The sequence below is a fragment of the Globicephala melas genome, chromosome 9 (assembly GCF_963455315.2).
Source record: "Globicephala melas chromosome 9, mGloMel1.2, whole genome shotgun sequence".
Taxonomy (NCBI): domain Eukaryota; kingdom Metazoa; phylum Chordata; class Mammalia; order Artiodactyla; family Delphinidae; genus Globicephala; species Globicephala melas.
In genome coordinates, this window is record NC_083322.1 from 32,591,625 (window position 1) to 32,618,330 (window position 26,706).

Here is a 26,706-nt window from a genome sequence, read left to right on the forward strand (position 1 = left end):
CCCAAACTTAGGTCATCCTTGACTTAGAAATATTTGGGATTTTAAGCAATTTTAAAGTATCCTTTTGGCACTTGATTAAACTGAGCTCTCCCAAATCTAAGAAGCAGAAACATAACTTCCTAATCCAATCTCCCTCATGCTTCTCACCTCCCCAAAGTGATCTGACCTAACTGTAAATCTTGATGGAAATGTTTATCTTAATTTATTGTCAATTACCAGAATCTCACAGCTTATAGAATAGGTGGGATACTAAGCATAACAATAAAGAAGGTGGATGGGAAGACAAAACTTAAAAGTGGAATTAATAAACCATAAGGGAAGGGTAGAAAAATCAGCAAAAAGGAGTAGATGGATTTGGGAAGGAGAAAGTTTTGTAAGATGGAGAGTAAATAATAAACATCTTGATTTTTCGTCACAAAAGAAGAACAATCTTTTCTTGATTTGTTAGGTATACATATTAATCCGTCTTGACTGATGCAACAAAAAATAAACTACAACACCTTTTTAAAGTACATGTTTTTCCACCAATTGAAATGTGTCTAGAATTTCCACTGTTTAGGTGCTTTCCAGTTAATGTAAGTAAAGTGCCACCAGTTTTAGGACCATAACTTGGAGAAATACTTGTTATTATAGGATCCTGAATGAGAGATAGAAACAAAACAAAATAACTTGTTAATTTTATAACTCTAAGTAGATTAAGTAATAATTAAATATCCTAGTTCATGAGAAAATTAATGCCTAGACTTACCACATAGGAAAATGTACTATAATGTACGGTCCCTCGACTGTTTGAAATAACTATGGACATATTGAAATGTTCATTCATTGAAGGACCAACTGTGCATTTCAACCTGAAAAAACAAAGTTTTATATGTTATAAATCCAAAGGCATTTTCTGGGTTGGCTGTTTTATATTATGGGCCATTATCTCTAAACAGTGAGCTGACTACTCTAAATAGCAAGCAGAGTTTACAGGTAAGCATTAGAATTGAAAATTGTATAATTCTGTTTCTGTACTATTATGCTAAACTTTATACTGACTGTCTTGTATTATTCATACAGACAAAACAGGAAATGTTAAACCTCATCAATGCAGACCTCACCAACTGAAAAGTTCATTATAATATAATAATATACAATTATAGGCATAATGTTTGGCATGCTTAAGATGGAGAAATGGTGCTTCAACAGCATATGAAACAATGGGCTGATTACAACTAAGCAGAATCTCTTCTTTAAATTATGTCAAAAGATACATTTCGGGCTTCCCTGGTGGTGCAATGGTTGAGAGTCCGCCTGCCGATGCAGGGGACACGGGTTCGTGCCCCGGTCTGGGAAGATCCCACATGCTGCGGAGCGGCTGGGCCCGTAGGCCGTGGCTGCTGAGCCTGCGTGTCTGGGGCCTGTGCTCCGCAACGGGAGAGGACACAACAGTGAGAGGCCCGCGTACCGCAAAAAAAAAAAAAAAAAAAAAGATACATTTCTGGGTTACACGTGTTTATTTAAGTTACTTAAAAAATGATGAAATTGTGATAGGCTTTCCACAGAATTATTTTTGAATTAGTAATCTTATTATAATCCTAAAAAGTATAAATATAATTTGTTTTATTAAATAACTTTTTTAAAAAAATTTATTTTTTTATATAGCAGGTTCTTATTAGTTATCCATTTTATACATATTAGTGTATACATGTCAATCCCAATCTCCCAATTCATCCCACCACCACCACCTCCCCTGCCACTTTCCCCCGCTTGGTGTCCATACATTTGTTCTCTACATCTGTGTCTCTATTTCTGCCCTGCAAACAAAAGAAGATGAATTATGTTTCACTTTTACAGGCTCTAATTTACAATGCAATGAGCAAGAACTTACAAGGGGGATTTCTAGAATGAATTTGTTTTGCCATTAAGCTAAACAAGTGTGACATTATTTGATGTTTTGGCCTCTGTAAAATGAGTAGATTTAGATCTTTGTATAACCCTGAAAGGAATTCTACTAGGTATAAAATAACCACTTGAAAGAATAGGTTCAACTATAAAACTTTAAATGTTTGGTTGTTGTTACTACATAACTAAAAATTTCTGGGTTCTCTGTTCATTATGGGATTCAGATCTTATAGCAGTTACATGTAGAATACAGTAGAACAGGAACAGGTCTTGAATCATGAGAGCTGAGTTTGAAGGCCTGTTCAGCTCTTACCCTCTGGATTACCTCTGCTAATCTACACTCCACTTTTCTGAACATCTTTGTAAAATAGGGATAACATTGCTATTTCCCAAGATTTGGGAATTGTTATATGAGATACACTCCCTCCATTACAGTGCCAATAAATATCAGGTAAATATAAATGTAAACTTATCATAAACAACAAGTCTCAAAAGTGTGATTCAGCTGCTTCATTACATTTCTGAGGTTTAGAAAGTGAATTTAGAAGAGAGGGTCCATATTGAGTGGTTTCTGATTTTTATAGAAAAAGCTGTTTGAGACTCTCTTTATTTGAAGACTTTAAAGATGGAACGACCCCAAACAGTGCTATTCTTTCAAATCTACTCAATTTCTCAAGAGTTGTTACAAAAATACTTGAAAAACTCCCAGATGCTAGATTCTTCTTTTCTTCACCTGAGTAATGTCACCTTTCTTCTTCCGTAATCCTGGTGAGTAAACAGTTTTAAAAACAAAACAAATCCTCAAGGGGAGTGATGGGCCAAGACCCTTTTTAACTCAAGAGATAGACATTTGGGGAGAGTTTTACAAGATTCATTCAAAGACAAAACCCGTTTTCCAAGCACACCCTGGCTAAGCGATTTCATGTCCTTACATGTTTATCGTGCTCTCACTTAAGGTCAAGGTGCAGCTCTCATTTCCAAGGAGAACTTTGGTTTTCTTCAAGTCAAATTTATTATTCCTCTTGAATCCAAAGTCCCAGCCACATATGGTCAGCGTTGTCCCTCCTTCAAGGGGGGCACTAGTTGGGAAAACCTATGAGGACAATATAGAACTTAAAAAAACCCAGTATATTATTATCTTTCATAGGTGTGGAAAACAAAGAAACAAACAAACAAAATATGTATACTCAAAGAATTTGAAATCCTTCCCTTCTCCCATTATCTAAAAAAAAATGAATTTTCACTATAGGAAAAAGGGTCACAAATTTCAGAGAATCTGGAACAAACATTAAAACTATCTGACAGGCTGATGAAGCAAGCTGTTTTCAGGAGATCCAGAGATAGGAAGGAGAGCAGATTCAGCCTGGGTGGGGATGAAGGGCCCTCTTGGGCATAGAAACGCTTTGGGCCTAGACTTTTACATGCTTATAACCCCTTCATGGGCCTTCAGATTGAACTCTGATCAAAACTCCTTTACAGGCCCTAGAAGCCAAGCCCTAATATATGCCTTGGTCTGTATGCCAGGTGGGTGTGTGCTACATTCATGTTGCTATGGTATTCCCCACCCAGAGGAGAAAGTCACACAGTAAAAATACCTCTTTCTGCACCCAGTGTTTTCATAGCTGCATTTATCAGCTATCGTAATATCAACCACATATATGATATTCAATACATATCTGCCATTCATTCATTCACTCACTATAAATCATCTACTGCAGGCCAGGTATCAACAAATGAATAAGTGAACCCATTCCTTTATACTTAATTCACATTTATTACTAATCTGTCACTTTTATTTTTTCTTTAAATATGGTCACTATTTGATATATACCAGCTGGTTAGTTGACAAACTAAATGATGTAATATTTAATATATTCAATATATTATTTCTATTAGAAGTACATAAAAACAGAATTGGAGAGCACCACATGAGATCTGTATTGTAGCAATGTTTCTAATTATCTCCCTTGGCATCACCGCACATCTCATTTCTAGGACTGACTTTTTTTCCTCAGGCTCAGTATTAAATAAGTAATAGCTTCCTTTTATTATTGCAGGCTCATCTTTGGTGTATTAAAAGTAAAACCTGGGCCTCCTTGGTGGCGCAGTGGTTAAAGAATCCGCCTGCCAATGCAGGGGACACGGGTTCGAGCCCTGGTCTGGGAAGATCCCACATGCTGCAGAGCAACTAAGCCCGTGCTGCACAACTGCTGAGCCTGCGCTCTAGAGCCCGTGAGCCACAACTACTGAGCCCATGCGCCACAATTACTGAAGCCCACGCGCCTAGAGCCCGTGCTCCGCAACAAGAGAAGCCACTGCAGTGAGAAGTCCGCGCACCCCAACGAAGAGTAGCCCTGCTCGCGGCAACTACAGAAAGCCCGCACACAGCAACGAAGACCCAACACAGCCCAAAAAAAAAAAAAGTAAAACTTGAATTCATTAATGAAAATTTGGCAACTGTGATATAAGATAGCATTAGGCTCTTATGAAGTCTATACAACAACTATTCTTAGGCTAAAACTATTAAAACAAAACAAGTTTCTATGTTAAAAATAAGCTTCTCCTCAGCAGCAGCTTTGTGACAATTGAGAAAGGAAATGCTCTTTTGGGGGGACATATTGTAAATTGTGCTGTAAAGTACAATGGTGGGAAAACACAGCACCGCTACAGAGGCAACTCAAAAGCCAGTAAAGGCATCTGCTAAAGACAAGTTAGTGAAAGTGTAAAAGTGATTCTTTTACAATTTAGAAGAGCTTTTAGCAAAATACAAATTTGCAAACATTCCCTTCCCTCCCAAGTAAATGACCACAAACCAAAGTCACACCCTTGTTGCCAAACCCCTTCAAAAGTCTTAGCTTAATGCCCTTACAATAGCTATTTTACCCATGAAATCCATTACACAGTTGTGCCTTTCATGAAAACTTACTTCGCCCCTGTCTAGCCAAATGAGAACTGCTAGAAAAAAAATATCTGTTTATTATTATGTTAGAAATCCAGGAGGAGGAAAAAAGACATCTAACCCTCCAGGACTCTCTTCAGCCTGAGGCAGTCACACAGCTGCTGTTTCCTCTTTTAATGAGGAGTCTTGCCCACTGAAAAGAGCCCAAGGCTGATGTTGGCCTGATCCCCCTGTCTGGATTCCCCCCTTTCTATGTAAAAATTGAAGTCTGTCACTCCACATTCATCATCACTTTCTATATATAAAGCAAAGCGATTGGGTGATGATTTCAGAAAGACACGGAGAGTTGTTTGGTTGGTGTGCTGGCAACAGAAAGAGATACTATAAAACCTCTGCTAGATCATCAGGATTTGAAAAGCCAGCTCTACTTAGCTTTCCTCTCCTGGCTGAAATATTAGAGGGGGGCATCTGAGCTTTTCTGCCTTAGCTTATGGGGTAATGTTCACTCTTCCAGGGGAAAAGGAAGGATGCAGTCTTGGACTACACACCCTTGGACAGAACCAACAATGCGCTGGCAAACTCTGAGTTATCCTGAGGGTAGAGAAACTCTGTGAGAAGGAAATGAGTGTCCGGCATAAAACCACAGAGGCTGTGTCTGGATATGGTAGAGCTAGCCACAAAAGTAGCTACTGTCCTTTCACAGGTGAAAATGATTTAAATGATCATATTTTCAAAACCCATTAGGATATACATGAGAAAGTTAAAACAACACCACTACCACCAAAAACTTTGGAAAATTAAAATTTGTCTCTTCAGTAAATGTCACAAATATATTGGTGGCAGTATATTGCAGGCGTGAGATAAGATATCTCAGGTCCCTCATTAGATATCACTGTTGCTTCTTATCTGAGTCTTCTGATCAATTAATAAACTGTTTTATTGTCTCACTGGGACTGAACTCTAATCCTACAAGAATGACAGTTTTATCCTAATAAATTCAGAATATATTGGAAAGTGCTCTTCCTTTTCTGAAGCATTTTTCATTGCTCTCTAAGTACAAGATCAGATAACATGTTTGAAACAAAATAATGGGCTTGCAATCCTGAAATATTTCATATGTGGAAATGCAAAGAATTTCAGCCACTGAACATCATGTACCTTGAAAAGCAGGTTGACTTAACATTTATTGGAAAGTGAAACTCTACACATTAGCTGGGTTTTGTGCCTGCAGCGTTTAAGACAGATAAGAAAAAGATGAATAATCTGTCTTATTTTTTGCAGTAAGAATGCTAAATGTCATGCTCTAGTGCAGCATGAAATCTTCCTAACAACTATGAACCGAAAGGGATTTATGGACTCAGCTGCATTACGTTTTTTCTAACTGTAGCACCCAAGCCTCAGTGAATCGCGCAGGATGCAGTCCAACCTTTTAAAAATTTCCAGCTAGAGTGCTGGAGTTAGGGAAGGTGTGGGGTTGGGGCGGGATTCAAATATTATGGGAGATTCTCTGGTTCTAGAAAATTCTAAAATATTTACTGTTTTTAACCATTTTAATATAGCTTTCATTACTAATAAAAGGAGGTACATGGGTCAAAATTAAATGTTTCATTTGTACAAGTTCTTAACATGCTCTTTATTTAAAACATCAGCTTGGCTGTTTTTGAAATGAAATTGTGATTTAGTTGCGCACACACACACACACACACACACACACACACACACACACACTCCCCATATCTCTTTCATGGAATAGCTGGATTCAGAGGTCTGGTGTCTCAAATTGCCACGGCTACGTGTTTTAAAACGTATAAAACTGCATGTGGTTTTAAAAGCATATTAAACACACAAAAAGTACATAAATAATACAGTATAGATTTAAATTTGTTTTCTTAATATCTCCTAGTTTATTCTCGAGCTGATCAAGCTAAGTATTAATAACTGTGTAACACCTAACATACAATGATTTGGTTTAAAACCCAGTCACCCGGTACAAATCTTTCCCCAAACCGTAGCTAAATGAAAACAGCCATGCTCTTGGGGGTGGTTCCTGTTCTGACTCGCACACTTTGTTTACTTGGGCTTGAACCAAGCGACCGACCAAGACCTTTAACTTGAATCTTTCACAGGAACCACTTAGTACTAAGTCCAACTGTTCCACATGCAGGCAGAGAAAATATACACTGGGTCCTCACCAGGGAAGTAGCTTCAAGCAAAATGTGTCTGGATCAAGAAAAAAATTTAAAAAAATTGCCATGGAGATTTTCATAGTGCCAAACACATGCTTAAGTAAATAAGGCAACAGAGAGTTAGAGAGTGTGGCTACAACGTCATGGCTGAAGTCCACTTCTAGAAGCTCAGTTCTCTAAGAGCAGGAGGCACTTCTGTCTTGTCTGGGACTGTATCTCCCCATTGTCTAGAAGAGTGTCAGCTGTGTGGTATGCACTCAATAAATGTTTTTGGAATGGATTAAATAATGAATTGGCTTACAGAGTATAGAGGTTACTGTAGTCATCAGCTGTGCTTTTACTTCTCTTCCAGGAACTTTGAGAGAAGGCACACAGTCACCCATTTGTCCACCATCCACTTGCTTCCCACCTTGCCCTGAGAGGTAACCTCTAGACTCATCAGTGATGAGACAGCCATCATCCATGTGTCAGACAGAACGAAACCTCCTGTTTTGCCTGCTCCAGCATGGCTGGGATCTCTAGCTTGCACGGTCCAGGTTAGGGTTCTGGATTATGCCATGAGTGGATCCCCGTGTGTGATGAAGGCTCATGCATGGGCACCTGGTAGATAAAGCAGCTGGTGAGGAATCAGAGAATGGGCAGGCCAGAAGGGAACAGCTCCCAGTGTGAGGAAATGGAGAGCAGTATTGCTCTCTAGCCACCACTCTTTTATTCACATAGCACTAAGGGAGAGCAACTGCCCAAGGAGAGTGTGAAGCAAGCACTTCAAGTGCAGGGCCTAGGGGCATGTGCCCAAACACCACTCTAAAGGAAAAACCTGGGGGGTAGGATTTCCCTGGTGGTCCAGTGGTTAAGACTCTGTGCTTCCAATGCAGGGGGCGTGGGTTTGCTCCGTGGTCAGGGAACTAATATCCCACGTGCCACGTGTTGCGGCGAAAAAGAAAAAGAAAAACCTGGAGGGAGATGGTGCTTGGGCTGATGGCTCACAGTTAAATGAATACATTAATTTTTGAATTTTTCCACCAATGGGATTTATGATTTCCAAAAAACACACATGACAGCTGACAGAGACTTCTACCTTGTAGATTGTAGGCAGACAGGTCTCTTGAGTCCATGTTCCACCAGGGCATTCCTCCAATCGTACACATTTATCATGGCACCAGCCACACTGCACAAAGGAAGGGGCGGAGAGGCACTGACTGCAGGACTGGAAATGTTCACAGCCCAAGCCATTCAGCGGGATCTTGGTGATCTGTGAAGACAAGTGATGGAAAGAGCTTCCAGAGGGTTTTTTTGTTTGCTTAATAAAAACTAAATACATCGAAGACACATATAAATATAATTTTACAGAGTCTGACAGGGATAGCACCTATGTGTGCTAATCGTAATAATGCTTACGTGATTAAAATAAAAAAAACAAATTTCTTCCTTCCTTCCACTGTTGGTGCATATGTGATAAAAGTTACCATTACTGTCCAGTGAACACAAGCATTACCATGCAATATTAGAGGTCCTATTTATTGGGACATTTTGCTCTGTCTGAGATGATTTTATTTTTATTATTTTATTAAAAAATTTTTATTGGCGTATAGTTGACTTACAATGTTGTGTTAGTTTCTGCTGTACAGCAAAGTGAATCAGTTATACATACACATATATCCACCCTTTGTTTGATTCTTTTCCCATATAGGTCATTACAGAGTATTGAGTAGAGTTCCCATGCTATATAGGTCTTTATTTTCTATTTTATATATAGTAGTGTGTATATGTCAATCCCAATCTCCCAATTTATCCCTCAAGAGTATAAATTAAGCTGCTGGAAAACACACTTGAACCCCCGGGAAATTCTAAGTAAGTTTACATATCATTCTGGCATCAAAATGCACCTCCTCTCAGAGAAAAGGGATTACTGGCCAGTGTCAGATTCCAAGGTACACTTCAGGGTTTATCTGCGCGCACTAGAGTTCTGCCCTTAGGGCTGTAATTCTCATTCTGCGTGTTTGTTCTTCTCATTGAGAAATAGAGGACAAAAGGAGAAGTTCACATCATGAAGAGGACCTAACATAGGTCCAATCTTCCCCGAGTAAAAATTTAACTTGATTTCAGAAGATCTCTGGAATACTCAGGAAAGAACTTGATAGAAGAGAGGCGAATTCAGACGAAGAGAGAAGTTAAAAAGGACCAGATGACACTGGCTGTAAATATCCACTGAGGAGGAACCACATTCATGGAACCTCCCTGGGGAACAGGGCTTACCTTCTTCCCAGTGACAACGAGTGTATAGCCATTTTGGTTTAGCGGGTTCTCCACAATTGCTTCAGGAGACACAGGGTGGGAATCCAGGAGAAAATTCACGTGTGGGGTTAATGATCCTGATCGAGAAACCACAACCTGAGGAACAAACCAGAAAGCACCCTTAGTCCAATAAGCTTAGTTTAAATATACTGTCAGGGGAAAATGTGGACGATAATGGTAATACCAGATTAGACGAGCTCATGGGTGTTTGAACTATAGGCCCAACAGTTCATCTCACTGTAAATCAATATGACATCTTCTAATCTCCTGCCTTGAAGACAATTCATCTGCACCCCCAAGACAGAGTTTTGCCTATTATCTTTTAATGATTTCTAGGGAAGGAGATCTTCCAGTCAATCAGCCAGCACATGCAGACAAATCCTCATGATTGTATTGGGAACCGGAAGAGCCAAGCACAGAAGACCTCCTTTATGCTACAAGGATACTGGATTATTTTTTAATGTAGTCTCCTGACTCACCCCACTGAGCAGCTTCCCTTGATGTAATGGAAAGGGTAGTGAATGGGAAGTCTGGAGACCTGGATTTGGTTCCAGCTTTGCTATTCTTAAGCCATATGTATAGATCTTTTGAGGTCAAAATAGGCCCTCAGCTAACTTAGAAATGGTGTGCTGTCATTTCTTACAGACCATTGTCCCATCATACTTTTTTACTTTGATTATAACTAAAGTTCTGCTTCTTGGCCTGGTGTTACAATAAGGCCTGATGGTTTTAACAATGCCTTGGAAATGAGGTTTGATGACTGGTGTGATTCTTGCTGTTAGGTATTTCTAATTTGGGATGGTTCTCAGTTATATAATTTCCATCTGCCCAGCTGCTAGAACCCAGTAATAATGAAGTCCAGGTATAAAATCAGATGACTATCTGAGATGAACACTCAGACTATAGGAGAGTTTAGGAGCACTCAGAGGGACTCTCATTCTTAAATAGGGCATAAGGTTGTATCTACAGGAGGGTACAGGAGGCTGAGCATAGCTCTGGGCTTGGAATTGACTTTGTGAAATTGCCTGACATCCAAATACCCTTTTACATTTCACTGAAAGTGCGTTTATTTGCCATGTGTTTGAAATCATGGGACAAACGTGGGCAGCTGTGAGATTAGGATTAAATAATAAATAACTACTCCTTCTACCTCAGCTTTCTTATCCATAAAACGGGAATGAACTGCGTAGTACTCTAACAAACACACAACATACAAATGTTTTGGGGAACCAGTAGTAAATTTTTTCTTCAGTATAATAAAGGAGTCAAGTTGCCTGAAACAATTTGGGAAGATTCCCAAAGTCCCTAATTTGCTCCCAGAGAGTGGACTGTTGATAGAGAAACCAACCACGCTCACACAGAACTATAAAAATTAAACACCATGACATTTTTTTTCTAACATTTGTTCTATCCCAAACACTCAACACTTTCAAAACAACTCCATTAAGCAGGGTGGCTATATTTGCACAGAAGTTAAGTGACGGATCGAAGGTCATTTGGTCAGAATGGGAAAGGATGGAAACTACTGTTATTCCTAAATTTAGGGCCAAATAGTTATTTGTGACTTTTGTAAGGAAGTAAAAAGAAGTTCAATTACCAGTCCTACCTCCCTTTGGGTGCTGGTTACAAGCAGACTATCAGAACACCAAACTTCTGTCCCAAGTTATCCAGATTTCAGTTAACCAATTTTTCTATCTTGACGTACTTCTGGTGCTCACCACCTTTTGTTTTTCCTACCCCTCACTCCTCCCTGCCCCCCAATTTTTTCATATTTCCCTGATTGTTGTCAATCACTTCAAACTGAAAAGGTGAAAAAAATTTTCATTTTCTCACACACAAGTAAAAACCAAAACAATACACCAGCCTCTCTTAATAACCTGACTCTGTTCTCTGCCTCATTCTGTGCTTTCTACTTCACTGGAGATCATTCATCCCTCTGAACCTGCCTATAGGTATTTGCATTTTGTTTCTGTCTCTCTTATACCTTCCATTCTATTCAGACCTGCTACATAACAGTCACCTCCTCCTACTGTTTTGTCTCCTATCTTCTTGCTCTCTTTAATATCATTTCCCCTATCTATAATAAGAAATCCCTTCTTAATTAATAGGTCATCATCTTTGACTTTATCAACTATCTTAAGCCCATCCAAATATTCATTTCCCAGAAAGGATTAACATTACTCTTTTCATAAAGGAGCTCTTTGCACCTCTGGAACTTGGATAGATTGATTTGGTGCATTACCAGTTAAGACTTTTTGTCTGAAGAACACCATATATGATGGTAACTGAGCCTTTAAATGGGTATTTTATTTACTCCTCACAATAATCCTACAGGGTAGGTACTATTGTTTTTTTTTTTTTTTTTTTTTTTTTTGGTACGCGGGCCTCTCACTGTTGTGGCCTCTCCCGTTGTGGAGCACAGGCTCCGGACGCGCAGGCTCAGCGGCCATGGCTCACGGGCCCAGCCGCTCCGCGGCATGTGGGATCTTCCCGGACCGGGGCACGAACTCGTGTTCCCTGCATCGGCAGGCGGACCCTCAACCACTGCGCCACCAGGGAAGCCCGGTACTATTGTTTTCCATAAAGAAAAGATGACAGAGAATCTCAGCTAGAAAGTACAAGAGTCAGGTTTCCAAGGAGCTTTATCTCATGCCAGAATCTGTTTGCTTGACCTCTTTTTAAACACTCAACTGATCTACTCTTGGAGCACCAGAGTAAATACCAATAAAAAACTTCAACTCTGAGCTCCCAAGAGCCACTTATGAGTCAAAGCGTTAAAACAAATTTCACAATATATTTGCCTTGCCAAATACTCCTTGTTTCAGTAATCTTGGCTGCACAAGTTAAGTGTGCCTAAGGAGAAAGACTCCACATCTAACTAGTTTTTGACGGCACAGAGGAAATGTTATTAGTACAGCTGGCAAGCTCAACTTTTGATCATGAGCTAGGATAAGTGTGGCTTGTTATAGAAAAAGGAATGAACCAGAGAAGACAGGAAGGCTGTGTGGAAAAGTGAGACGACTGCTTGGAGTTTCAAGCAGAGGTCATATCACAGATGCAGATACATTTTTAGTTGATCATTAGCCCTTTCTCTGGAGGGATACCTATTGCTATTGTTTCTATCATTAATTCCTCACTTTCTCTTATTGCCAGAATTCTAAATGAGTGGGTAACCACTTTAACTCTCAAAATACTCCCGAAGCAATGTTTGCAAGAAGTTAGGAGTTCCTTTTGGTTGTCATGGAGATATTTCTAAGGACAGAACAGAATCCAGCATTTAAATTTAATTCTTATGATAAATCACCTGGCAGTCTTAGGACAATGAGCAAGAAATAGAAGACTGGCAACTATCTTTTGAGTTTCTACTGTGACAACTAATCTTTAGTGTTTAGTTCTCAAAACCATTTTCTTTAATGTTCTTGAAAATACAAGACTAGGGTGAGGGAGTAGGGAGGAATCTGAATTTACTTGACTGTGGTGGCTATGATCTCAAATTACCTGGGGGAGGACAGGGGAAGAAATATATGTAAAAATAAAATAAAACCTTGTGGCTAGGGCCCTAAATTCATGACCCTGAACAAAGTAATTCTATGTAATATATCTATAAATACATAAAGGCCAGACCTCTTCACCCCACAGACAGAGTTCTATTTTTTATTTTTATTTTTTGCATTACACGGGCCTCTCACTGTTGTAGCCTCTCCCGTTGCGGAGCACAGGCTCCGGATGCGCAGGCTCAGCGGCCCTGGCTCACGGGCCCAGCCACTCCGTGGCATGTGGGATCTTCCCAGACCGGGGCACCAACCCGTGTCCCCTGCATTGGCAGGTGGACACTCAACCACTGCACCACCAGGGAAGCCCCAGAGTTCTACTTTTGATTAAACTGTTATAGAATTTAATTTTCTTTAGGAAGGATGAATACAATTTAACATGAGATATTGTTTCTCACATAACGTGAGATACGTGGTTTTTCTCCTCATTTTTTTAAAGTAGACAATTCAGTGGTTTTTAGCATATTCACAGATTTGTGCAACCATCTTCACAACTAATTTTGGAATATTTTCATTACCTCAGAAACCCCACACCCCTTAGCCATCATCCACCCTAGCCCGTCATACCCTCCAGTTCCTGGCAACCACTAATCCACTTTCTATCTCCCCAGATTTTCCTATTCTGGACATTTCATGTAAATGGAACCCTACAATATGTGGTCTTTTGTAACTGGCTTCTTTCACTTAATGTTTTCAAGGTTCATCCATGTTAGAGTATGTATCAGTACGTCATTCCTTTTTATTGCCAAATAATATTCCTTTGTATGAATATACTATATTTTATTTATCCATTTATCAGTTGATGGACATTGGGTTGTTTCTACTTTTTGGCTACTGTGAATAATGCTGCTAGGAACATCCAAGTCTAACTTTTGGTGAGAATATATATTTTCACTTCTGTTGGATATATACCTAGGAGTGGAATTGTTGGGTCTCAACGGTAACTCTATGTTTAACCTTTTGAGGAACCGCCAGACCATTTTCCATATGGGATGCATAATTCTACATTCCCATCAGCAATGTATGAGTGTTCCAATTTCTTCACATCCTTACTGACATTTGTTATTTTCTGTTTTCTTGATTATAGCCATCCTAGTAGGTGTGAAGTGGTACTTCATTGTGGTTTTGGTTTGTATTTATCTGCAAAATGTTTCCTTAAATTAAGTAAAAGACAAGTTTACTTCTGAAGGTTCACAGCCTTCCATCCATTCCTCCTGCCTGAGACTGACACTTGGGCATCACCTGCTCAGCCTCCCAACCAGTTCTCTGAAGAACATACCTCATGGTCAGACTGGACTTTTGTAAAACAGAGATCTAGAGAGGCTGGAGGTGGGGGAGGGGTAGAAGAAACAAAAATGGATTCTGACTAGGAGAAGCAGAGTGGGAGATGCAGCACGTTCCCCAGTGGATTGAGAGAGGGAAAAAAAAATGTAAGTGAAGGAGATGACACCATTAATAAACAAACTGGGTTATAACTGGATGTGAACTTACAGATCCAGGAAATGAGTCTGCTTTCTCTCTAGTTTCTAGTACAGATCTGGCACATAGTAGGTCCAAAAGGCATATCTATTGCTTAAACATATGAATAGACTGAAATAATAAGCCTACGTAAGCCTTGATGAAGGGATGGTTTTTTTTTTTAATGCTTCAGACATTTAGATAACCTTCAAGAGTTTGGTTTGCATTTTCAAGGTATGGTTTCTGATGCCTTTTGCAATGTACTGAATATTTGTGTCCCCCCCCCCAAGTTCCTATGTTGAAATCCTAATCCTCAGTGTGATGGTGTGAAGAGATGAGGCCTTTGGATGCTGCTTAGGTCGTGAGGGTGAAGCTCTCATGAATGAGGTAAGTGCCCTATAAATGGGACCCCAGAGAGTTCTCGTGCCCTCTTTCCACCACGTGAGGACACAGTGAGAAGATGGCAATCTGTGGACCCGGAAGCAGGCCCTCATTAGACTCCAGATCTGCTGGCACCTTGATCTTGGAATTCTCAGCCTCCAGAACTGTGAGAAATAAATGTTTGTTTTTTTAAGCCACCTAGTCTATGGTAATTTGCTACAACAGCCCGAACTGACTAAAACACCAGCTATAGGTGTATATCTTAAGTATGTGAGAGAAATCGGTATTTGTTTAGAAAGAAATCAGATATAAAGAGTTTTGTTTCAACCAAGGTAAACATCTAATTTTCTGGAATTAAAAAAATGAAACATAAGAAGTGGAAATTGCTGATTGGTGCTGACAACTCAAAATTAGAAGTAGTAAAACAAAGTACCAGGTGGCAAAAGTTGAATTAAATGAAACTTTGCTCTGTTCTTTCACTCTTTTTTTGGTAAGTGGGCACAAGAGCTTCTATACCAACCTGACACTATAAAGGCCAGGTATGTACAAAAAGTAAAACAATTTTTTTAATGATTATAATACCGATGTGTATGTGTGTTTCAACTTTTTGAAATGAGTCAGAGTGAGTCAAAATGAGTCAATACCAAACTGAGAACTTTGTAAAAAATTTCAAGCATCTAAAAACCAAATAAGCTAGTAAATTTGTAAAAATTAAAAAAAATCCAATACTTTCAAATCAGTATTCCAAATACAATGATTGTGGGATTCGCCAATCTATATATAGAGTATATCTGTCTGAATTTTGAAAAAACTACTGATAAATATATTTTCTGTTTTAAAATGTCTCTCCATTTTTTCAAATAAGCACCCAAACAAGAAAGTCCAGTTATTCCCTGCTACCAAAAAACCCAAAACAAACAAAAGGTTAGCACTTTCCCATGGTTTCAAATATGTATGGTGTTTTAAGTTTCTATGCTATAAGAGTTTATAAGATATATATATTTCAAGACCATGCATTAATTCATTTTAGGAGACTATATACGAGCTGGGCTTAATTTTTTGTTATGGACATAACTCTGAAATTATTATTTACAACAGGTACTTTTTCTCCCAAAAGAAATTTCAGAACCCATGAAGTATATTTTCCTCTAAAGAAATATAGCAAAGCTACCATTCTTTAGAGATGTAACTAAATCAATGATGTGCACCTTAAAAACAGGCAGATGATATTTTTATCTGAGCATTTTATAAAGGAGACGGGTAAGTTAGCAATCGCTGAAAAGGAATGTTCAAGTTCAAGCTTTGTTTGGCTGTGTCTCTGCAGGCTGCTCACAGCACTGATGAGTTGATGATCTGTGTCTACATAGTCTAAAATAGCAGTAATCCCAAATGAAATGTATGCTGCAGGCTTCGAGCACAAAGCACTGACATGCCATGATGGCAGCACAGGAACTGAAGAAATTTAGAGACAGGAGGTCAATAGATGAATCGATTCTTCTTACTAGAAGTGAGTAATTATTGTCAAGTTCACTGATTACTAACATAATCCTTTAAGTGATGGTCATAAGTAATGATCATGAGCTAACGATGTCTTTTTAGGTGGTCCCTACCTCTTGAAGTTTCTTGCTTAAGACCAACTAGTCCAGTTAAGAGGCACAAGAGAAAAGGGGTTATGGGTGGTAACAGCATCAAGGAATTGGGGAGAGGGGAAAGGGTGATGGGAGAAGAGCAAGGATAATGCCAAAGAACCTAATGAAATCTGTGACAGTGCTCAGGCAGTGGCCACTGTATATAGACAAGGTAGCTGCCCAGTGAATGTGGAGCTGAACTTGCAACAAGTCTTGAAAGTGCCTCCCCACTCCCACCCCACCCCCATCCACTTGCTCTCCCTGGCCTGACAGTCATGCACAAATATTTTAATAACGATGCTTGCATCTAGAGATTAAAGGCCTTATATAAGTGCTGTAAAAAAAAAATCAAGCAAGCATTGTTTTTGGATGTAGATTAGATGAGGAGCTCAGAAGGGGAGATGTGGGCAATCCCTGTGATTAGTCCTGTGATCTTCATGAGTATCCTGCTTCCCTCTCCCATGTAGCCCTGCACACTGTGCTCATGTTCCCCAGCCTTGTTCTTTTCTACATCCGCTCTGCCTCCAAAATTCGTAAGAAGGCGTGTTCTTACTGTTTACTTATACTATCTCAAACATTGCTTATCATATTATTTTACTTCAGAGCATCCCAGAGTGATCACACAAATAAAAACTGTTTTTGAAATCTATATCTACACTGACATAGCTCTACAGATAGACTTGAATGTATGTACACATTAGTATATTTAGACATAGCTGCACCTGTGTAAGTTACACGTTTAAATGTTAAAAACATGTCAAAAATGTCTTCTCTTCCATACGTATAATATTGTTAGCTAAACAATATAATTCTTTCTAATCAAATAACCACTGTGAAATACCTGATTCACTTTGCACCCGACAGCTGGGGCTGAAGCTTGTATTCCCAGTCAGAGTTGAACATAAGCACAATAGGAAAGGCAGAAACAGCTGCAAACTCTTGGGAGAAAACATTTGCAAAGCAACTTTGCCTTTAGGCTTCAGGGTAGGAAGGAAGTAAAATCATTTTTCTATTCCTTTTCATGTATGGCAGCTGTCTTTGGGAAAATTATGTCCCTTCTATATTGTAACAGAAACTTCATAGTATTATTAAAACATGGGTTGTAGAAACTTAGGCTTGGCCACAGATTCAGCACTTCAGTGCAGTCAAAACATTTACAGAACTTGGCAGGTTACCGCTTGGATAGATTAAGCTGGATGGTCCCCAAATTTCTGCTGCACTCCTGACTCCGCCTCCACTTTATTTGCTGTAAACAAACTGGGTTTCAGTGATGTTGACTCTTTTATCCTTTAAATGGTTGAGGTTTATTTACATAAAATTTTACTAAATGGAATTCTTCTGGGCAAGTGTCAGAGAAAGAGATCCTCTCTTTGTGGGTTTCAGTAGCCCTGTGTTTTTTATGTCTTTGTTTTCTCTACTCTTCGTGTCAGATACATGTTTTTATTTCCCCTACTGAAATTTCAGTTCCTCAGAGGCAGGTTCTGTGTCACTGCTTCCTTTGCTGCACTTACTTGCCTAGTAAAGCAAAGTTAGTACCTTCTTGATACATATTTGATGAATTAAGAGCCACCTGGTTTAAAAAAAAAATCAAGGATATCAGTGCTTTTCATAAAATAAATATCTACTCATATACTTATTTTCATCTTTGGTGTTATGGATGCAAAGGTGTACTATGGCTTCTTTTATGAAAATGCTGGGAGACAAGAATAAAACATTTGTTACATTTTTAATAGAAATGTTAAAGCATTTCTATTATAATGAGACTGATGTATATAACATATCACTTGGGTTGTGAAATCTGTCACACAGTAGAATTTACTTAGCTATTAAAGCAATCTATCTAAAAATGGAATTCTTTAGAATCTGGAAATAGGCTAGGAACCTTATGATGTGAAAAAGTGTCAGACCTAAAGTGACTGTAGAAAGTTTATTAATATGGAACTGGATTGGTGAGGTATTAGACAATTAAGAAAAAAAGAAAAGCAGAAAAAAGATAAAGGGAAGCAAATCAACATAGTGAACACAATAGGAATTCAATAGAGGAATTCAGTCATCCTCCTTTAGATTTTTCTTGGAATTCTACAGAATAACATCAACGTGAACTAAAAACACATATAAACATCACATAACAAACACATTTTACAAGGATAATAGGTACGATCATATTTCAAATATGTTAGAGTGCTTGTCTGTGTGGGAGGAGACTGGGCATCTCTCCTTCACATTTTGAGGAGTTAAGGACAGCATTGAATGTTCTGAAGTGGGTGAATAAGAACACTGGGCTGGGGGAGTGGGAGCAAAAGTGTAGTTAATTGTGAAGCAATAGGAGGAGGGGAGACCAAGTGTGGGATTATTTAGATAACAGGATCTACAATATATGATTCATTTTGAGGTGGGAAAGTTGTATTTACACGTTTCATGATTTTGAAAAAATTCCACCATGCCCACTAGTAGAAGAAAAACATTTGATCAGTACCCAGACTGCTATAAGACAGTGTATATTTGTTAAAGAACACAGATAGAGAATGTACAGATGGGCAAGTCATAGGAAAACATCATCGTCCTCAATTCGTTTACTAAAAGTCATTGCCGGACTGGGCTGTTAATTATGTCAGATGATTATGAAATAAACATCCTTCTTTAAAAGAAATTTCTAGTCTTTGTGGAAAGTCAACATTTCCAATAGATACCATCGTCACTGTGCCTTAACCAAGAATCTACTAATGAACTCATGTTGAAAGCACTACCAATAACTATTAAAGCAGCAAAACAGACCCAACACGAGAGCATTTTAATTTCTGCAAAGTGCTAGGGTTCTTGTATCTAGGGGACACGATAACTGCAAGTCTGAAATGTGAACTTTTATTGTATGGAAATACTGTTGCTATCCATTAAAGGTATTTCTTAACAAAATCCGGATCTTCTTTCCCCAGTGTTTGCACTTTTTTGTGTCTGATCCCATCATTTTGCAGAATCAGGAGAACTGGAGTTACAATGGGATTTTGATGATAACGTCCCTTCCTAACTCCTGCCAATATTTCTCAATGATGTGAATGTTTCTTCTCATGGAGATGCACGGTTCACACAATAGCTCTCTTTTGATCCGTAGCTTCCCTTGAAATAGGAAAACATCGCCTGGAAGCGCTTTAATTGTTTCATTTTATTTTCCAATCATGTGATAGAAATCATGAATGGAAAAAAAACCCCCAAACCATTCCAGGCAAGAAAATTAAAGCAACCACATTTAAACTGAAAGCTTTAAGAATTTAACAACGGAAAATAGGCCATACATTTCATAAAAAGTGGACCAAGCTTCATTGTTTTGCTTTCAGTCTATGCCTCTAGCTTCCACTGTGATTCTCACTTACAGTATTTGCAAACACCTTACTGTAAAAAGAGAAGGAAATTAACTGCATAACACCAGATAAAACAGACACAGCCACTCTCAGAAAGTATGTACCTGCATGAATCGACCCTCTGACGTTCCAAGATTAGCGATGGTGAGGTCTCCTTTAATAAAGGTGGATATAGATGTTAAGAGGACTTGGTTGAACTGGCCCATGAATAAGTCAACGCGCTGCAAAGCTGTGGTAAACTCCGTTCGGTATTCATCACTGCGCACTTCGCAGCCTGATGAATTTCTCAAAAGTGTCTGGAATAAAATATGGTCATAGAATTAATGTGAGTCCAGATGTGAGCAAGCTATTAAGAAACCTTTTTGGTGTGTCTTTTTAGAGCTTGGAGGGAATGGCAAGGATAATAGACAGTTTGCAAATACACAAATAGTCCCGGAGAGGCAGAAACAATTCTAGTGACCTAAATGACTCTAGTACCAGTAGGTGCTGCTGTGTATATACAGACTCTAAAACCAGGGGCAAATCTTTCCCTCACAGTTTGTATCATGGTTTGATATGTACGTACATAAAAATGGAACTTAGCTGATGCTAGTAAAAGAAAAACAAAACTATGAATGTTTCAGGCCTGCATATGAAGGTAATGCTTCTAGCAGGCAAGTCCAATGAGATGAATATCAACTCGAATAATCATAAATGTCAGAATCACACTAGGACATTGTATTTTAAAACGTGTGCATTTGTGCGCAGTGGGGTGGTGCGGATAATTCATGGGGAAGTGGCAGAGCACAGACTCCAGACCTAGGTGCCTGCATTGAACCCTGGTCCTTAATGGTTACTCGTTGTATGTAATTTCTATAACCTCCCTGTGTTTGTGAAATCCATGTTATCTCTGTTATAGTTCCTCCATTTGTAAAATTGAGAGAATTACAGAAATGTACTTACCTTACAGAGCTGTTGTAAAGATTAAATGAGCTAGTTTACAGAAATCTCTTATAATAGAACCCAGCACAGAGAACACAGAGTATTTGTCCTCATTATGGTGAAAGGCTCCAAAAATGTAAAAGTTGTGCATCAAACGCTTTGTTAACCAGCTAACTAAAAGGCAATTACCACTAAATCAGGTATTTATCTTTTAGCTTTAACTTTAAGTGAAAGGATTTAAAGAATATTGTTCACTAATACATGACAATTTAAGTACTATGGATCCCTCCCTTCACCTTGACACTTCAGTCTGCTGGTCTTCCTTCTACTACTTCTCAGATTGTAACATTTGTCTCCTTTGCAGGACCATCCATGCTTGCCTGTCAATGTTAGAGTTTCTCAAGACTCCATCCTAGGGCTGCTCCTCTGCTCACTCACTCTTCATACTCCCCACCCAGGATATCTCAGTTTTACTCTATTTAGTTGACACTCACATTTGTACCTCCAGGCTAACTTGCTCCTCTGAGCTGACTGTGCGTTTATCAAACTGCCTATGAAATCTGAACTCAGATGTCTCAAAGACCTCAGGCTCAACATGACCAAAGTAGAAAACACAATCTTCCCCCATGCCTGACCTTGTGATATAATGCACCCCAGCAAATGGCTGCACCATTTCTCCAGGTGCACAAGTCAGAAATCTAAGTGTCATCCGTCATTCCTCCCCATACACAGTCCATCACCAATTCCCATCAATTGCACTTTCTAAATATCTCCTGGGTCTCTACAGTTTTCTCTATCTCTACCACGGCAACCTTCATCGAAGGCACCTCCATCCTTTCCTGAACTATGACAATGGCTTCTTAACTGGACCTGCCCCGTCCAATCTCATCTAATCTCTTTCTAGGTCCATTCTCCACACTGCAGCCAAATTTTCTTTTTAAACCACAAATCTCATCATGTCACTCTGCTTAAAACACTGAACATTTCCCCACTGCTCTTCGGGATCAAGGACAAAACTTTTAACATGCCCCATTGGATCCTGCATCATCTGGTTCCTGCTCAAATTCTCCAGACTCACCCTGCGCTGTGTTCTTCCTTGCTCTCTATGCTCCAGTGAGCTGGCCTTCTCTTAGTTCTCTAAATAGCTATGTGTCCTCCATGACAGGGCCTCTGCACATGCTGTTCCCTCTGCCTGGAATGCTCCTTCCACCTCCAATGCCTCCTTCAGATCTCAGCTTGTCATCAGTTCCTCAGAAGGCCTGCCCTGACCCCAATATCTAGGTCAAATGCTTCTATTATAGACTGTCATAATACCATTTACTATGTGAAATAGCACTCATTATAGCTGCAACTACTATTCGCTTGTGTGATATAAGAGTGATGTGAGACTTCTCCCAAGTGGCTCCCTGTCTTTAGGGACCCTGCTTGTTTACCACTGTATTGCTAGTAGTAGATGAAATATCACACATAGTAGATGTTTAATAAATACTAATTGAATAAATGAACAAGTAAGTAAATCAATTATGGGTAGATGGGGAATGAGTGTGAAGATATGAACCAATATTACTAAAGCTATTTTTTTTTTCAGGAATAGGGATAGTTTATGAGTTTATAAGGGACAAATGGAGTGACTGACCCCGACTGTCCTGACAAGATCATTGCAAATTGGTAACTTTGGGGAAGATAATGGGGGGCAAGAAGGTGTATAAAGAAGACAAAGTCTAACTTGAAGAAAGAGAGAAACAGCTCAGTTTTACACATCTTTGTATGTAGCTACAAGTCCAGGAAAATGATTTGAAGATTAGAGATTTTCTATTATTGTCCTATTATATTTGTAATAATCAGAAAGTTGTTAGAGCATATTTCAAACCAACTTAGTGCTTAAGAACAAACTGAAATAAAAAATTTAGTTACCCTTATGTAAAATAACCTTACTCCTTAATGTCAAACTTCTGTCACATAGAATGCAAAGTTCTTACATGTATTAACTTTTATGGTTAAATATCACCTAACATCCTGTTTTATACAGCAACAGCTACTTTTTTATTTTAAATGGTGATACGTTAGCAAACAGAGAGTCTCAGAGATGCTAAACCTATGACTTTTAATAAGATGTTCTAGTTCTAGACATTTTTTGATATATTTATGAGTGCTATTTTACTATTTAATTGGAAACTTTTCTTCACTAAAGTGCTATAGATTGCTCTGAGGAGTAGCAGATAACTGAGATGTACTGTCAGTTCAATAGTTACCAATTAATTGGTAATTAAGTTTCCATTGGTGATCAATCATCCATTTTGCAGAGAGTGCTAGAACCAGGGAAGCTTCTTAAAGGAGCAGAGGACATTTTTAAATCAAAGCCCTTCTGAAGTATTCCGTTACAGAGGTGGCTGCTCTTCAGAGTCAGCTTCTGTGATTTTGTTCATTTCTTGTTCTCCCTTTTTTCCAATGTCTAGGTGGCATTCTGGGAACTTTAAAGCCTCAGACTTGACTTGGGGTTCGGTGCTGGTGGAGATATGATGGATTCATCAGCATATAAAACAATTGGCAAATTGTGGAGTAGAGTCTTAGATTGTAAACTAGTAGCAGCCTACTATCAACAAGAGTCCAGGAACTGTCTCATTTATCTTTTATCCCCACTGTGTACACTGCCTAGCACACTGTAGGTATTTAACAACTGCCTGCTGAAAAATGAATGCAATTATACTCCAGTTTGCAAAGTAACCAGGCATAAAGCTCATTTGCCTCCCCAGCTTGCTTTGTGGTCTGCCTTGCTGAATAGGGCGAGCTGGAGAACAGAGGTTTAGATGCATCTGAGTGTCTGCAAACCTGCAGGACCTCACTGATCTTTTCTAAATGAAGGGAGAGAAACAGGACCAGAACTTTAGCTTCTATGTGTCTGTTTTCTCACATGTAAGGCTTAATAAGTGTAGAACTCTGCATCAGAGTTAATGCAATATTTATACTCCACACTTCAAGGCTTCTCCTTCAGGAAACAGTAAGGTCTCTAAATGGTACTTCCTCAAGGACTGAGAGGGATTCCTGTCCCCCACCCCCCCACAAACAAATTCCAAAGTATAGAAACACTGAACAATGTTGGAATAGGATGTACAGAGCTCCTTGATCTTAAAAAATTGTGCAATGGAGCCGAAAACCCAACATCATGTCAGGGTCAAGTGGCATTCAAATTTCAGAAGCCAGGGGACCCCAACCTTTTTCTTTTTCATTTTCTCCTCAGCTGAGATCTGCAGGAGAGGGGCACTAACTTCGAGGAAAACGTAACATTCCAGTGTTCACTGCAGGAGAGGGGGACTACTCCTTGTCTCTTCCTGCTGAGAATCCTGATAAACTCGACGCCTGGGGTCAGTGTGGCAGGAACTGGCTTACAGAGCTGCGGGCTGTCGTTATGCTTGAATAGTTAGACCTTTAACTATTAGAGGGAGCCTTGGTTTAAATTCTCAGCATTGCAAAGGTAAGGTATCTTGTAAATACTCCATCTGATTCACCATGTCCCTTACAGGTAACGAGTGAACGTGTTTGTTGCTCATTTGTGCAGGAAAGATGGGGTGACTTCTCACCACTTTACACACAGTTCCTGGTGTGATGTTGGAGTGGGACTGTGTCCAGCTGGAAGAACAACTACAGACCCACTACCCTCTCCTTGCCACTCGTGCTTCTCTTAAAGCCAAAGGTCTCGTGTTTGGGGGTAAAAGTGAACATATCTGGTGAAAAGCAGTTCTCTGGTACAACAGCTGCTTTGGGGCACTGCAGAAGAGCCTACAGAGAAAGTTTTCCCCCAGCACCAGTTGAGGAGCCAGACTAATGCTCTCTCTTTGGTAACAAAGGGAGGAAGAAGGAAGGAAGGAAGGAAGGGAGGGAGGAAATCAATCTTTACCCTGCACCTACACTGTGCCAGGCACTGAGTTGGGCATTTTCACGTACAAGCAGACTCACAGCAGCCCTGGGAGGTTTTATCACACTGAGTTTCAGGAGGAGACGCAGGGCAGCCAAAGGTGGTGGCCACAGGTTCACACTGGAACAGGCATTCGAATTTAACTCTCTCTGACTCTCAAGCTCATGAATTGCTTTTGCTACTGTTTACTATTCTGGGCAAAGTTCCGAGAGTTGTACAATTAGAAAAATGGAAAGGGCCTTAGAGACCATCTTACTCCAGTCCCTCACTTTATGTATGAGAAACTGAAAGTTAGGGAAGTTGTAACTCTAAGAGAGTTGGAATCACTTAACGAAAGTTATCATTTAACACGTAAACCCACAACGCTTCAAAGAAGGAAATGTATTGATAGATTTGCCCACCCCTGATTCCTTTTCTGAGAGAAAGGCTGGAATTAATCATTATTTTCTGGACCATGGCACAGAAATGACCACTAGCATTTTGGGCTGCTCTAGTTAGCATGGCTCTCAAATTTACCTCTTTGTCACCTATTTTGGTTAATGACATTATTCCATCCTGGTCACTCGAAATTTCAGCCATCACCAACTCATCTTTCTCCAGCATCTCTCACATCCAAGCAGTTTCTAGGTCTCGCTCAACTCTGTCTGCAGTGTCTCTCCTGTGCAGCTCTCCAGCCACCCCTGCACGCCTGCCCCAGGATAGGTGTTCCTCACTGGCCTTCCTGTCTCCCATCTCATCTGCCTTGAAGCAGTTACTTCCTTCTTCAAAATTTTAATTGCTTCCCAAAGGCCTGCAGGAAAAGTCCAGTCTCCTTAGTATGACATCCTAACCTGCCTTGATTAACATGCTTAGTCTTTTTTCCACTAAGGCATTAAGATTTTCCATTAAGATGGTCAGGTGACCATCTAGGACACCATGGGAATCTCAGAGTGACTATCCTGACACAAGACCCTTCCCATTTTTGGATTCTTGCATTTACTTTGGCAGCTGATGGCCCCCTCCCGCTGGCCACTGACACCCACTCCCTGCTCACGTAAACCTGAAGGCTGGCTCTCTCCTAAAGTCTCTCTTTACGATGTCTTTTGAATGACAGAAGTAATGTGTTTTGGGACTTCCCTGGTGGCGCGGGGGTTAAGAATCTGCCTGCCAATGAAAGGAACACGGTTCGATCCCTGGTCTGGGAAAATCCCACATATCGCGAAGCAACAAAGCCGGTGCACCACAAATACTGAGCCTGTGCTCTAGAGCCCGCGAGCCACAACTACTGAGCCTGTGTGCCACAACCACTGAAGCCTGTGCGCCTAGAGCCTGTGCTCTGCAACAAGAGAAGCCACCGCAATGAGAAGTCTGCGCACCTTAACAAAGAGTAGCCCCCGCTTGCTGCAACTAGAGAAAGCCCGTGAGGCAACTAAGACCCCACTCAGCTAAAAAAAAAAAAAAAAAGTAATGTGTTTTATTGGGTGGGGGAGGGGAAACAGTGACAAAGAATAAGAATAGTGGATAGTACAAGGGCACAGGAAGATACCATAGAGCTCTAGATACTTGAGTCAAGAGGGAAAAAGAAATAAAATCATCCAGTACAATACGTTGTTTAGGTTATACACATGTGTAGCACAAGTAAAGGCAAGGGAAAGATGAACAATTCACAATTGCTGTTTACCCACTTTTCTGGGGCAGGAAGGTAGGAATAAGACTGGGTGCGACACATGAGGCCTTCAAAGGCATTGGTAATATTCTCTTTTTTCAGCTTCGTGGTAGAGAATCAGTATCTGTTTTATTTTGCATACACACTCACAATACATACATGTATATAGTACATTATTCTTTTGTATATATTACTATATCATTATAAAAATAAATTTTAAAGAAAACAGTGAATAAATGGGAGGGAAGAAAGTGAAGAGAGCCGATTAAATACTCTCTCCACCCCAACTTTTTTTTTCTTTAACATCTTTATTGGAGTATAATTGCTTTAAAATCGTGTATTAGTTTCTGCTTTATAACAAAGTGAATCAGTTATACATATGCATAAGTCCCCATATCTCTTCCCTCTTGCGTCTCCCTCCCTCCCACCCCTCTAGGTGGTCACAAAGCACCGAGCTGATCTCCCGGTGCTATGCGGCTGCTTCCCACTAGCTATTTTACGTTTGGTAGTGTATATATGTCCATGCCACTCTCTCACTTTGTCCCAGCTTACCCTTCCCCCTCCCCGTATCCTCAAGTCCATTCTC

The 26,706-nt window shown here is 39.7% G+C and overlaps 1 protein-coding gene across 1 annotated transcript in view; it reads right to left on the reverse strand.

Moving 5' to 3' along the window:
- The window catches only part of MET (MET proto-oncogene, receptor tyrosine kinase), a 128,359-nt gene that overhangs the window by 38,673 nt on the left and 62,980 nt on the right, over positions 1-26,706 (reverse strand). The window contains exons 3-8 of the mRNA XM_030857616.2: positions 19,746-19,937; positions 9,229-9,363; positions 8,051-8,224; positions 2,820-2,980; positions 749-851; positions 501-637 (exon numbers count right to left, since the gene is read on the reverse strand). Of these exons, the coding sequence (XP_030713476.1) occupies positions 501-637; positions 749-851; positions 2,820-2,980; positions 8,051-8,224; positions 9,229-9,363; positions 19,746-19,937 (902 nt within the window). The remainder of the gene's footprint in view (positions 1-500; positions 638-748; positions 852-2,819; positions 2,981-8,050; positions 8,225-9,228; positions 9,364-19,745; positions 19,938-26,706) is intronic.